Source organism: Salminus brasiliensis, chromosome 1, assembly GCF_030463535.1.
Source record: "Salminus brasiliensis chromosome 1, fSalBra1.hap2, whole genome shotgun sequence".
Taxonomy (NCBI): domain Eukaryota; kingdom Metazoa; phylum Chordata; class Actinopteri; order Characiformes; family Bryconidae; genus Salminus; species Salminus brasiliensis.
Window position 1 is genome coordinate 39,739,874 of NC_132878.1, and position 14,835 is coordinate 39,754,708.

General features: G+C 41.1%; 1 protein-coding gene across 1 annotated transcript; it reads left to right on the forward strand.

Moving 5' to 3' along the window:
- Nucleotides 1–5,413: 5,413 nt before the first annotated feature.
- On the forward strand, nt 5,414–10,678 carry eef1db (eukaryotic translation elongation factor 1 delta b (guanine nucleotide exchange protein)). Its single transcript, XM_072679312.1, has 8 exons — nt 5,414–6,309; nt 6,706–6,820; nt 8,119–8,190; nt 9,060–9,144; nt 9,756–9,862; nt 9,947–10,132; nt 10,225–10,419; nt 10,554–10,678. The coding sequence occupies exons 1-8, from the start codon at nt 5,417–5,419 to the stop codon at nt 10,590–10,592; spliced, it is 1,692 nt and encodes a 563-aa protein (XP_072535413.1). The 5' UTR covers nt 5,414–5,416; the 3' UTR covers nt 10,593–10,678.
- The last annotated feature ends 4,157 nt before the right edge of the window (nt 10,679–14,835 follow it).

Sequence of the window (14,835 nt, forward strand, 5' to 3'; positions counted from 1 at the left end):
TGGGTTTGGTAGACTGTGGTGTTTGATTGCATGTTAGAAATATGACTTAGTCAAATGTTCAGAGAAGAGATAATTGCATTCACAAACACGGACAAGGATACAGAAGAAGAGAAAAGCACTGAATGCTCCTAGAGATCCAGCCAACCAAGGCTTGGTTTCAGAAGAAGTCCTGGAAAATTCTGGAGTGGGCATTATAGTTGGCTGACTTGAACCCCATTAAAGATCTTAGGTAGGATTTGAAGAAGGTGGTTGGAGCAGCAAACCACCAAAAGAATATCAGTGAACTGGAGGCCACTGCTCATGAGGAATAAGCTAAGATTTCCCAGAAATGCTGACAGAAGCTGGTGTCTGGCTATGCATCATGTTTGCTGAAGGTCATAACAGTAAAAGGGTTCTATTAAGTACTAAAGATGCTTGGGATGAAGGGGTTGAATAGTTGTGAGACTGCAGTGGGTCATTAAAAGTATCAGTGTGTGTTGAATGTGGAGAAAACACTTGTTCTATTAGTTGTGTTGAGATTGGTTTATTGCAATCTACAGACGTGAAAAATACGGAGGAAAAAGAAATGGATGTAAAAGATGGCACAGCAGCAGAGAAACCATGTAATGGAACTTGCTGATAATTGAAAAGAACTGTCACTGCTCTTCAAAGATCTGTTTGAGGATCTGTCACTGCTTTTCAAAGATCAGTTCAAGGATCTGTTACTGCTTTTCAAAGATCAGTTCAAGGATCTGTTACTGCTTTTCAAAGATCAGTTCAAGGATCTGTTACTGCTTTTCAAAGATCTGTTCAAGGATCTGCCACTGCTCTTCAAAGATCTGTTTGAGGATCTGTCACTGCTCTTCAAAGATCTGTTTGAGGATCTGTCACTGCTCTTCAAAGATCTGTTTGAGGATCTGTCACTGCTTTTCAAAGATCTGTTCAAGGATCTGTCACTGCACTTCAAAGATCTGTTTGAGGATTTGTCACTGCTTTTCAAAGATCTGTTCAAGGATCTGTTACTGCTCTTCAAAGATCTGTTCAAGGATCTGTTACTGCTCTTCAAAGATCTGTTCAAGGATCTGTTGCTGCTTGTTTAGAATGTATTCAAGCATTAGCTCTTCTTTACTCTACCTGACAATAAGGGTTCCCATGGTGGGTCTGACTGTAATCTGAAATGACGACTTCTTTCACAAAACAAACAGCTTTGCATAACAAACATTTTTATGTCGACATTTTATGTGAAATCCTTTTAAGAATGATCCCATAATGAATGATATTGAATTTCTTTTCTTTACATTACTGTTAATTTATTTTTCAGTTGAAACTCTTGTACTATCACACTACATAATCCCAAAAATGTAAAATATCATTATATAGCAATACGTACCATACATGCATAGCACACATACAACTGTGCCAATTAGAAGTCTAAAGTACAGAATTGGGATATCTTAGCTAAAGTGCCATGTTCAAGGGCACAAGCTGTGAAGCAGTGGAGTTCACAGCTGGGTTTTCTGATCATAGCAGGCAGAGTGGGACAGTCCGTGGGACAGACAGCTTTTAGACCTGTATAGCAGCAGCATGCACCACCGTTGTAATAGTACCTCACATCTTTAAAATAGTTTTGGGCAATGAAAAGCATTCCTAATTGTACACAATGATATGTTTTCCAAGTAAATAGAATTAAGGAAGGGGAGGGAGATGGGTTGGGGTGAAAATGTTGTAGGAAAAAGAAGGTAAAGATTTTTTTATGAGGACATGGAAGGATGAGGGTTTTCAGATGTGACCCCTCCCAGAATTCAGCTCAAGCGGTTTTGGTTGGAAACAACACCCTAGAAAAATCTTCTGTTTTTCTGTTGCCAAATGATGTGTATATTTGATACAGAGGACCACATAAAGTTACAGAGCAGGGTCGCAGAGTGCATAAAAGCCACGTTCTGCTCTTCCAAACATCCTCTGGGATTACAATCAGCACAGCAGCTGAATGCCAGGCTTTCATCACCAAGCACAATGCCAAGTGTTGGATGCAGCCTTTGATTTCTTCCATTTGAAACCTTGGAGGAACCTATTAAGGTGCTCTAAGTAAGCTTAAAGAAAAGGTTTTTTTTTTTTTTTTTTTTGAAGAAAAGGGTTTCTTGAAGGTTCCTCAAAAAACCTAAAAAGGTTCATCCCCAGTTTCAAATTGAAGAACCCCTTAAATTTTCTAAAAGGAACATATGCAGTGTGGAATGCAACAGACACCACCAGAGCAGTGGAAACAGCTTCTGTGAAGTGACGAATCACTCTTCTCCATATATCAGTCTGATGGACGAGTCTGGGTTAGGTAAATGCCTGACTGCATTGTGCCAACTGTAAAGTTTGGTGGAGGAGGGATAATGCTATGGGGTTGTTTTTCAGGGGTTGGCCCATTAGACCTTTTAGTTTCAGTGAAGCACAATCGCAATGCTTCTGCATACCGAGGCATTTTGGTCAATTGAATGCTTCCAACTTTGTGGACACAGAGCAAGGTCCATAAAGGCCTGATTGGGGTGGAAGAACGTGACCTCAACCCCATCAAACACCTTCAGACCCTCCAGATGTTCTTCTTCTCCAGATGAATGGCCAGAACCTCCCACAGACACAATGACTATGGACATAAAATGGGATGTCATAACATGTGTAGTTGTCCCATTACTTTTGTCCATATCGTATATTACACTGTAGTGTTCATGTTTTCCTGCTGAAAAACTAAAATATAGTTTAAAATACAATTATTTAAGCTTTTTTTTTTTTTATCATATTTTTTTTTAGGTTTATCATATCATATTCATTTTCAGTCTGGACTCTTCGAAAAATCCTAGTGTCCTCACAGTGAATGATCTCTATGCTCTCACCTCGTAAAAACGAGCTTCCCTAAAACGCTCCACGAACGCTCGAGGCAGTCCGTGGTTTCCGTCACGCCGCGCAGTCGCGGTGAGCTCCTCTTTTAAGACGGACTGTACCACCTGCGCGGCGATTTGCAATGTAAACGATACTTGATTTCTTAGGCGCTTTGCTCTGAGAGGACACTAGGATACGGCTCTCCAGACATGGTTGTGTTAAATGAGCCTCTGTTTGAGTGTAAAACACATTTAAGAGCGGTAACATTTCGCGCACCCCTACACGCTCTGATGAATGGGCGCGCCGGCACGTCCTCGCTCTCTTCTCCGAGGTGTCTTGGCGAGAGGCTGTAAGGGCTCTGGTAAAAAAAGACCACAAAACCCACGGAAAAGTGAGTATCTGTCGTCAGAGTGAAGGGGACTGGTCCATTTTCATCAACATACGTCTGTGATATTAATGTTAGTGTGTGTTTGTCCGGTGTTTATAAAGGGCAGCGGTCTACTGTTCCCACTGACATTACAGCGCTCTCCTTGTCTGACCAGGATCATGAACTAGCGCTACGTCTCCAAACCTGAAATACCGACGTGACAAAATATCATATTCAGGAAAAAAAAAAAAGCTGTAGAAGACGCGTACATGCCTGCTGTCCTTGAAGAAAAACAAGGATAACCAGTTGTGTTTGCCTGTAGCATGAAGCCTAGCGTGGTTAGCTAGCTGCACGGCAGGCTAGCTGAATGAAGCATGGAGGCAGTGTGGGGATGTGCGCACTTTCAGTCTGCTGCTATTGTTCTGCTTTCTGACAGGCTGCTGGTGTTCAGGCTTCAGGGTTATCGCTATATCACATTAATCTGACCTTCAAATGCTGTCTAGTAGCTGAACAGATATAACATTATGCACAAAGGCCTGCTGTGGGTCTTTCCCTCTCTCATTTTGCTGGCTTTGGGAATCAGGATTAAATGAATGACCAGAAAGTCAAAGAACACGTCAGTGTTTTCACAGTGATGTGTGTGTGTGTGAGAGAGAATAATTTTTTTTCCTCTTAAATAAATGTCCTTAAATATATGTCCTCTTAAACAAAACCTCTAGTCCAAATCTAGCTGAAGTGTTCTCTCTCTTGATTTGTTATGTTTTTTGTTCCTGCTGCTGGCTGGATGAAAAGATCCAACTGAGCTCACATTAGTGAACCGATTTAGTTTGGCTGTTCTGTTACTCGTTCTACAAGGTGAGTTAGGATCCGACTTGATGTACCTTTTCGTGAAGTATTAAATGCATGAAAAAGTCAGTGTCGCCACCCGTGTTCTCTCCGAACCCCCTGCATCTCATCTGTTCCACTGTTTGCCAGTCCTAGTCCTGTAGTATGTCCACACTTTAGCACCATCAGTGCTTACAGGTGGGATTCTCAATCTGAAGCACTTGATGAGTTGTGGCTGAGCTGAATCGGTATGTGAGTTTGCACCTCCAGGAATTGAAGCTCATGGAAACATTTGAAATGTGCTGCATGAAGGGAGGGGGAGGGGGAGGGGGACTGGATGTCTAGCTGAACGTCTAGCTGAACATCAGTTCAACAAAAATCCCAAAATAATTTCATAAAATCTTGTGACCAAAGTGTTTGCATGCAAAGAAATATGTCAAGTGAAACAAATCAATACCTTTTATGTACCCGTGTTAATTATGCAGATATGATAAATGTGCAGATAGGTGCGCATTTAAGAAGTGATGTTTCATAGAGAATATTAGGCACAATCAATTTGTGGATTCATGATTCTGCTGTTTGCATAATACCCTAAATGTAGACTATAATCTTTATCAGGACATGAAGTGTCATGTAAACACTAACACTAACTCATGGAAAAACTAAAGGAAAAACTCTTAAAGGGGAATTCAGCCAATTTTGCATGTTTTTTGTTTTACGGTACGGTTTTAATAACTGGTGGTGGAAGATCTAGGTGTCCTGTTGTATGCAAGCAAATTTTTTGTTTGTTTATTAAATACTTGTTTTTGGATGTTCTCAGGTATTGTAAAACACTGTTTCAGGCAGCATATACATACCATTTTAATGTAATGGCTTTTTTAGGGTATAGTTTTTAAATCAACATGATGTAGCAGTTTTATCTTAAAGTAACTGCTTTAAAATCATGGTGATGCTCCACTAGGCCTGGGCGATATGCTAAAATATATATCTCGATATTTAAAGACATCTTTTGAGATACTTGAGTTGGGTGTAATGCTGTTTTAATCATATGATAAACAAAATGACTTTCTTTAGACCTTGATATTATTGCACAACGTTTTTTAAATGGTAGCATTCCCGTTTAAGATGTACTGTTGGATAGTGAAAATCATCTTGCGTTCTTCACTTCCACTCTGAAGAACACTGCATCAGTGGACTTGTTCACACCTGCCTGCACCAATGTGTTTTTTTGCATGTGTTCTCTTTGCTTGCTTCTGCATGTGTGCCTCTTGCTCAGTAATGGTCTTTGTTACTAATGCTCTAGTCCCTGTCACTCTGCTTTTCTCCTTTCTCTCCCTCTGCCTGTGGTCTTCCTCCTCTTCCATCTGTCCTGGATGCAAGACAATGCCTCAGAGAAGTCCAGTAAATGCTGGTGCGGACCAGACCTCCGCTGGCCGTTCAGGCATGTCCAGTGCAGTCCTGCAAGGCCTGCGTTCAGAATGCGCTGCGGTGTGGTTTGACCGCGGCGTGTACGAGAGAGCAGAGAGCCGCTACTACGTCAAGCTGCAGGAACATCAGAACGGGACGACTGCCCCTGCGAGCTCCAAGAGCAACCAAGAAACCTGTTACCATGGTGACCAGGAGGCCTGTCACCATGTGGTTCACACTGTCTGGGTGAATAAACCCGTCTTTGACCAAGCTGAAAGCAATTTTGTGGCCCAGTGTCCCAAGCAGCGAAAATCAGTGACCACACCCAGCTCTCTCCAGTTGTTACATACTAGCCCCTCTTCCAGTACGTTGTGTGATGAAGGTTATCTGACGCAAACCCCGACTCCTGCTACTCCCGCCTCAAAACCGGTCAACGGCCTACCTTTTCTCCCTGCTCCACTCCAAGGGGTGTGGCTTCAGAAAACCCTGTATGACAGGGCGGAGGCAGCTTTCTACCAGAACCTGTACCGTCAGAATGAGCCCCATTGCAAGCCCACTGGAACCAGTGAAAAACAAGCAGGCCTCAAGAACCTGAATGGCACTGGTGCCAAGGAAACCAAACCTGATTTGGCACAGCAGCCGAAACAGCGCAACAACGGCGGTCGCAAAAATGGCAGTCGCAACAATGGCGGTCGAAACAGTGGCGTCAAGAAAGGAGGAGGAGAAACATGGTGTCACTTCCTGCATGCAGACAGTGAGAGGGTGTGGCTAGACCGCAGCCGTTATGAGGAGGCAGAGGCTAGTTTCTACAAGGCTATTGCTGCCAGGACCAGCCAAACTGCCACAGTCCCCTCTAGTTCGGCGCCAAAGTATGACGCAGTACTCAAGTATACTGTATTTTTGCACCCAAATTCACATCCATAGATTGCACCCACTTTTGTCAGTTCGTCTTAAGATAGTTTGGGTCAACATGCATGTCATAACATGATCCTTTTTGTTTTTTTCAGCACCTTTGGTTGTACTCATCTTCCATTTTTTTTTGTCATTTCTCTCATTATTTTCTCATGCAGTGTTCTTGTTCTTGTTTGCCTCCTTTTTAGACCTCATTTTATTCCCTTATCACACTTCTGTTGTTTTTTCTGTTGTCATTGTCTAGTGTCATAGTTGCTGCTCACATGGCGGGAGCATCTTACCTTTATATTTTAAAAAGTATTGAATTGTTCACAGTAGTAACTAATAGTGCATCATTGCTTAAATCTGTGTAGAATGACTGGAGTGGACTACTTGGCGCAGGAGAGGATATGGTTTGACAAGCCACGCTATGATGAGGCTGAGCGAAGGTTCTACGAAAGGATTAACGGCCCTACGCTACCCACACAGGTTTGCTTATCCTCTACACATACTTCCCTGTAGGCTTAGTGCTACAAGACCGGGGTGTTCTACCTCTAATTTACATTAAGAACTAAGGCAATGGCTTGTTTCTTCTTATCTCCTTATGTTCTCTTAATATTATCCTGCTTAAAATGGTGACAATGTGTCATTTCTAATTCTGTCTTTTGGAGATCAGTTACTCTTCTACTCAATTAATTATTTACAGTTACAGACATTTTGACTAGGAGTGTCCAAATGTTTGCATGGTACTGTACAGAAAGTAGTTTTGACACGTTTCCCTGTAATTGGCTAAAGAACCGAGGATGTATTGACTGGAAATTTACTCCAGTGAGCATCAGGAACGTAGACAGAGTATTAAGAATCAAACAGTGCCCTTAAGACACTGGAGCATGTATTAATTTTTATATTGTGTGTATTGTATGATATGTAATGAAGTAAAAAAAAAAAAAAAAGCCTGTACCAGACAGTACCTCCTTTTTTAAAGGGAGGTGAGGGGAAAGCAGTGGTAAAAGCAGGAAAAATGGAAGAATCTGGGACACTGACTATTTTGTGATGGCTAGACGACTGGGTCAGAGCATCTACAAAACATCAGGCAGATCTTGTGGGGTTTGCTCTAGTAGAAGATTTCTGCTCATAGGCACCCCTTGTCTTGTCTATGCAATCCATGGAGGTTCCACCTCAGACCTAAAAAGACTTGGTAACCAATACCACAGGGCAGCTTTAGCAATCTTGTGGAGTCTGTGCCTCAAATGCTTGAATACTCCGTATAGGGCAGGTGACATTAATGGTATGGCTGCTGAAAAGGTAGCATTAAAGGTAGCTCTACCTAAAGCTAAGCTTGGCATATTTACAGTGCTATCATATTAATGTCTGTTAACTGTGTCTATTGAGCTTTTGAATATTATCAAGTGTTCCACTTTATCAGGCACACATCTCTAGTTCTGTGTAGACTTCAAAAAACATCCTGAATGTGTCATGGCATGGATTAAACATGGACCAGAATATCTAAAGAACAATTTTTGCACCAAGTTGGCATGATTGCACTACAAAGTTCTTGTACATTAGTCAGCTGTGCATTCATGCTCGGTTCTACCGCATTTCAAAGGTGCTCTACTAGATGCAGATGTTGGGGAAAATCTGTTGTGTACTTAAATCAGGGAATCCAGTGAGGTATGCTGAGATAACTTGATCATGCTGGAAGTAATGGAAATTGGCTGATGTCTCCTTTAGGCTTGCTAAATACAGTGACTGATTTCCTCTAATATTGTCTCTATTTGAAAATACAGGACTCGGGAGCGAACAGCATTCTCCAGGACATTGCCAGAGCACGAGAGAACATTCAGAAGTCTCTCGCTGGGGTAAGTGGTGCAGGCTTGGACACAAACACAGTTCCTCTTTTCATTTAAACCTCTCTTCCATACGTGTGTGTAAGAGAGACGGAAGGTTTAATGCTCTTAATGTCTTCATACATCTCTCTCTCTCTCTCTCTCTCTCTCTCTCTCTTTTGTGCTCTATTGCACACTCTCTCTCACGCTTCACCTCTTGCTCTCTCTGACTGGCCCTTTTGCCCTCTCTCTTTTTCACAGTAGCACTCCTCTCTGCTTACCCTGTCCTTACCCATATTCTCTCCCTTAGTTGAAGATGACCTTGCAGCCAACTAGAGGCTCTGCCCATAAATCTGTAAACCCCTCTCACACCTCCACTGTAAGTGTGTGTGACCTTGTGGGAGACTTATGTTATCTGTTTGAACACACTGTGTCCCAGTCAAGTTGAGCTGGTAGCGTGTGCTGTGTTCTAGAAACCTCCTGTCTATGCATGTGTTTGCCTTAAAGTACGCCGCCGCTTTTAGTAGTTTCCTCACACGAGACAGAACAACATAATTAGAAAGGATTTGATTAGAAAAAGAAGGAAGAAGGAAATCCAGAAAAAAAGGTCAAATGTGTTGTGTGAGAGTAGATGATGTTTAGCTGCCTGATGCTGTGTGTTCTTTCTGCCCCGACTTGTCACAGATTTGTGTGTGTGTACAGTAGGGAGTTCCCCAGCTGTGTCCTGTGTGTTTTAATTAGTTGAATGTAGCCTTTCCTATTTCTAATATTTACATATGTGTGAAACTGACACTGCCTCTAACACTGCATTAGTGGAAAAGTAGGTGCTAGTCGCCATCCCTACATCCCTTGAAATTTGCTTCTCCACGAACACTCTTCTGTGTGTTTGCATGTGTGTTCAGACCTCAGGAGGCGGCAGTGCAGACCAGGGAGAACTCCTTACACGCATGAAGAACTTGGAGCTGGAGAATCAGGGTCTTCACAAAGGTGTGAGAAACCTTTCTAAAGCGCTCCTTAGACTTCGTCATCATCAGGAATATCTGCACTGCACCTGCTAAAAAACATTTTTAAAAATGGTTATCTCCTCTGGGATGGCATTAGGATTATGTAGGATTATATTGGGATTAATCAGGATTATAAAGTTTGTCTCAAATGTGTCAAATTTACTACAGTGCGAGGTTCACACTAAAAACAAGTGCAAGTTTTGCAAGTTTTTTTTTTTTACCTGTTTCCTCTTGCTGCATTATAAACCTCATTAGCATGTTTTGACACAAACATAATACTTAATTTGGGAAAAATTTTATATATATATATATATATATATATATATGTATATATATGTATATATGTGTATATATATTATTTATTATATATATATATTAAAATATTAATATTTTACATTTTAATTTGAAATAAAAAAATTAATTGTTTTTTCTTAATAAACTTTCAAATTTTGTGTACACAACTGTAACTGGAATTTTGTTCAACAGTCTGTTGTTCCAAAATACCTGACATGTCTGAACAGTAATAATCCCTTCATAAATGTAAAATGTGTTGTCTCAATTACCTTTTTTTTTTTCTCTTACCGTCTCTCTTAGTGGTGGAGGAGTTGCGTGCTGCTCTCTCTAAACTAGAGAGTCGAGTTTCTGTCCTGGAAAAAAGACCTGCAGCTGCAGCACCAGTGGTTAATGGAACAGCTCCTAATGTGAATACATATTAACATTCCCACAAGTACTGTATCATAGACATGCTTATTTCACTTTTTTAACTCCAATCTGTTGTTTCCCAGAAAACACCCCCTGCACCGACAAAAAATGATGAAGAGGACGACGATATTGACCTGTTTGGCAGTGATGATGAAGTGGACGAAGAGGCAGAACGCCTCAAAGAGCAGCGGTTGCAGGAATATGCTGCCAAAAAGGCCAAAAAGCCTGCCCTTATTGCCAAATCCTCCATCCTGCTGGATGTCAAGCCTGTAAGTGCAGATGTCGCTGCCTAAATTAAAAAGTTAAGTGTCTTTGCTTGTACACTTCCTCACAGGCTGTTTCTCTGTGTGTGTTCATGCAGTGGGATGACGAGACTGACATGGCAAAACTAGAGGAGTGTGTGAGGTCAGTACAGGTTGACGGATTGCTATGGGGAGCCTCCAAGCTGGTACCTGTTGGTTACGGTATTAAGAAGCTGCAGATCAATTGTGTGGTTGAGGACGACAAGGTGGGAACAGACCTGCTGGAGGAAGAGATCACCAAGTTTGAAGATTACGTAAGTGTAAAATAAGGACATGTGAATGAGTGAAAGGAGATATATAACCAGGAAATGCACATCATTTGTAGATCTGTGTTGCTGCCCTGCCAGTTTGTGTACCCTCACCGGTGTGTCTGTATGTTCTTTTGCAGGTCCAGAGTGTGGATGTAGCGGCTTTCAATAAAATTTAAAGCACTCTGCATTTACATGCACTCATTTACACATGCACTACTGCTACTGATAAAATGACAGTTGATAATAAAGAACTCTGACTGCATTTTGTTCCTGCCTCATATCCGTTCTCATTTGATATGTCAAAAAACGTATGTCTGCAGCCAAGGACCATCTGAGGATGTCATGGACCCTCTGTTGTATTTGAAAACAGTGGATAGCAGGTTGAATTACTGTCCTATCTGTCTTACACTGTTGCGTACAAATGTCAATTGCACAATCTATAGTTTGTCAACTGATTAAAACAATACAAAAGCCCAAAAAAGTGCCACCAAACTCTGGATTTTGCCCCTAGTTGTGAACCAAGATGGATGTTTTAAGCTCTTAGCATTTATTTATGCTGTTTTGCTCTTATGTCTTAAGCAATGGGTCCTATGAGTCATGGATTTGAGAGAACTACAAATCCACACCGTGTTAACCCTTGTGTAGTTATAACATTCTGTATACATGGAAGTATGGACAAATGCAGTGATCCACTTTCTCTAAAGTTGGGGTCCCTTTAGGAAGAGTTAATCAATTTCTAGCTGAGTCATGATCATTTTGGGGGGTTCTCTGCTGTTACAGGCAGGTCATTTCTAATCTTTAAGACAATACAAGGTATAATAACAGGACTGTACAAGACAGTCGTCAGTATTCTACATACTCTTAAGTGTCTAGTATGATGAATCTTTTGTGTTTTATTATCTTGCAAAGTTCTAATCCAGGAATGCATCATTTCCAAATGATTTAGTAATGTATCTGAATTACTAGTAAGTTTACAGATGTTTTCCAAAGTTTTAATTCTCAGTAAAATTTTGGGAAATATCTTTTATTTTGCTGAAATGTTATGATCAAGATTTTTAATACTAGTGATGAATAGTTTAATTCAGAATTTAAGATGATGCAATTGTTGCATGTAGACGTGAACGGGGTCCAACACTAAACATTTTTTAAATTCATAATTTTTAACATTATGACTCATTCAACCTGCATATCTCTGTGTATGTTTTCCATCACCTACTGATAATGAGCAGTTCAGCTAAAGGCAACATGAGCACAAATAACTTACCCTATTATACTTTGTCAAATGTAAACTAGAATGGTATCCAAATATGTTGGATCATTAAGAAAGTCTAAAGAATGTTTTTGTGTAATGTCTACAATTTTGTGTTAAAATGATGTGGAGTAATGTACTGTGCAGTACAGTGCCCTCCGTAATGTTTGGTATATACATTAATATGAATACCTTGATATGCCCCTCCACTGCGCCACAGTTAAACATTTCAAATCAAACCAATCAGACGTACAGTACACATCAGTTTCACCATGTTAAAAAAACACCCTAGTAGCATGTCTGGGATCAATATCTTGCTTTAGGTTGAAGCGCTGCCCAATGAATTACAATCTAAGCAGATGAGATGTTCCTAAGCACCTCAGAATTCATTGTGCTACTGCCTTCAGCATGTGCATCATCAATGAAGACAAGTGTGCCAGTATCTGTGGCAGCCATACATGCCACAAGTCACGAGTTGGTATGGTATGTTTTGGATTGTGGGCAGTTTCTTTTGGTCTCCACACTTAGTTCTAGCCTTCACTTTGATACTTGGACTTATCTGTCCAAGACCTTTTTCCAGAATTCTGCAGCTCTCAATTTCTGTTCGTAAGTCTTCTGTGGATGTATCAGTTTTTGACAAATACTCCTAATCTATAGGGCGAACAGTAGAGGACTTTCTGGAGGCTCAGAGAAGATTCTTCTGCCATCAGCTGGGGAAGTCTTTCTGGGCCTACCACTCCCTTCGCAATGAACAGGCCTCATAATACTGTAGCTTCTTTCACTGTCATTGACGCAGCTCTTGTCCTCCTGTTAAACGATGGCAACTACAGACTCCAAAGGTGTTTCTTTTTCCCCAGACAAACTACTGCACACACAAGGACAGCTGTGGCCAAAAGCTGCTTCTGTTTCTGCTCCATTTTTCAGCAGCTTCTCTTCTAGTAAACTTCCAGCAGGAGCACGATGGCAAATCATCTCAACAGGAATCCAGTACAGTGACCTTGCAGTGACTCCCACTCTCAGCAGAGAGCCTGATTCATTGTCTTTGGATGTGAGAGTTTCAGACAGTTACATGATAGATGGCACTGTATATTCATTGATATGGCTTTATAATAATTATATAGTGTATTAATGATGTTTTATGATGTGTCGTAAAACTACAATCAATCAAGTAATCTCTAAGGAATCGATTTCATAGGAGTTCAATGCCGTCGCTACTCAACATAGATAACACAGTACACAATACGGTCTGTAGCTATTATAGGTCATTAGTCTTACCCCAGCCTCTCTCTCTCTCAATAAAACACGTGCTGTGTACTCGGTTTGGTGCAGACTGCTGCTCTTTTAAACGTCTGTCGCTCAGCGAAACACTTAAGCTCAGTCGGGAAGCTAACTGCTAACTTTTTTGCTTCGTCTCCTAAAACTGATGTGCTCGTGCTTTGTTTTTGGGGCGCGGGTGCGTGCGTGCGGGCGCGCGCGCGCGCGCGAGTGAGTGTGCGTGCGTGCATGTTCTGGGCCAGCACCGCGTTATTTAGCTGACTCCCTCTTAACGAGGGAAATGCTGATATTTCCCCCCGAACCCACTGGTAGCTACATCCCTGTTACTGTCCACACAAGGCTCCGAGACCCAGCCTCCAGCGGCTGTAGCTCGGTGTGTTAAACAGCTGTGTCTCGGGCAGTGAATGGGAAGTACACAATTAGAGCACAGGATGTGGAATGATGGTAGTCCAGCCCTCAGCGTCGTCGAGCTGGAGTAGAGAGGAGAGCTGCCCTCACCGCGGACTCCCCGTTTCTTTCAGGTGATTTGTCTTTTGCTAACTTTTTTATTTTTAATATTCAGTGATGGGATACAGAAACAGACAGAAGCCTGTTCGTGTGTGCCGTTTGGGCGGCCTCAGCGGTAGCTAATGGTAGTACAGACGGTCTTGTGTGTGAGATGGAGAGTGTAAGCACGCAGCTGTGTGTGTAGTCTAAAATCCACCTATATTTTTTTTTATACTTTTTAAAAAACTTTACTTGAGAAAAATGAGAGCGACAGAGATGAGGGAAAGAGCAGTAAACTCTTTGTTTATTAATTGCTACGAGTGCTTTATAGGGTATTGGTAGACAGTTAATAACAGGCTTCTTTACTGTCAAGCCTGGGCTTGTGTTAAGGTAGAGAGAGCATGACCTCCAGACCTTCTTGGAAACCCACAGCAGTAGTTATGCTGAAGCTGAACTTAGTCACTCTTTCTGTGCATTTATCACTGTAAGTAGTCAGTTTCAGTAGAAATTACATAAGTAAATATTATTAATAATGTGGGTCTCATTGCAAAGGTGGTTTGTTGATTTAACGTACTGTAAATGTCTCGAACTGTCACATTGCCCCTAGGATGGGAATTCCAAGTGTTCTTTTACTGCTAGCAATCCAGTCCTCTGCTAACTACCTGACCGCTGCCCAGGAGGACAACGAAATCCTCAAACCCACAGACACACAGGCCAAGCACCAGGTCAGAGATTGAAATATACTGAAATGAAATTCCTGAGTTTGCAATGTTGTTTTAGTAAACGTGTTACAAATACAATGGCATACAAATGAATGAATGAATGAATGGATGAATGAATGGATGAATGAATGGCCACCCTGGTTAAATGTCTAAGGTGGAAAATAAGTCATGTACAGACACACAGACAAACACACTTCTGCACATGTACTGTTTGTTTGCTGATTTTAGCAAATTGAAAAGAAAAGGCCATAACACATAGCACGTACAAAGCTGTGGAATATATGCATTATTGTTTCCCAATTTGATGAATTCAACAAGTAAATAGACATTTACCATCATAAAAAAATGTACGCTCTGTGAGGGGATCGTTTGACTAGTAAGAATAAGGGAACACTTTTCTGATGCTATATGGAAGCAATTTTAACTAAACCATCTAGGGTTTTCTTATGTATGAAGAACCATTTATACCTTCAGTGTTTTTTGAGCTGTCGTGGTTCCATATGGAACTATTAGCTCTACTCAATAATAATTAAAGAACCCATTTTCAGTGAAGTAAAGGATTTGTTAAGTTGTTTTAATTTGAGAAAAACAACAATACATGTCATTTGAACAGAGGTGTCCAAATGTTTGTGTATGAATGTGTATTACTCTCTTAACAAAACTTTGCATCTCCAAAATGGTTTACAG

Coding starts and splice junctions, on each gene's coding strand:
- eef1db (XM_072679312.1), top strand. CDS start 5,417: ATGCCTCAGAGAAGTCCAGTAAATGCTGGTGCGGACCAGACCTCCGCT. Junction 8,191..9,059: donor TTCAGAAGTCTCTCGCTGGG/GTAAGTGGTGCA, acceptor ATGTGTGTTCAG/ACCTCAGGAGGCGGCAGTGC. Junction 9,863..9,946: donor TTAATGGAACAGCTCCTAAT/GTGAATACATAT, acceptor GTTGTTTCCCAG/AAAACACCCCCTGCACCGAC.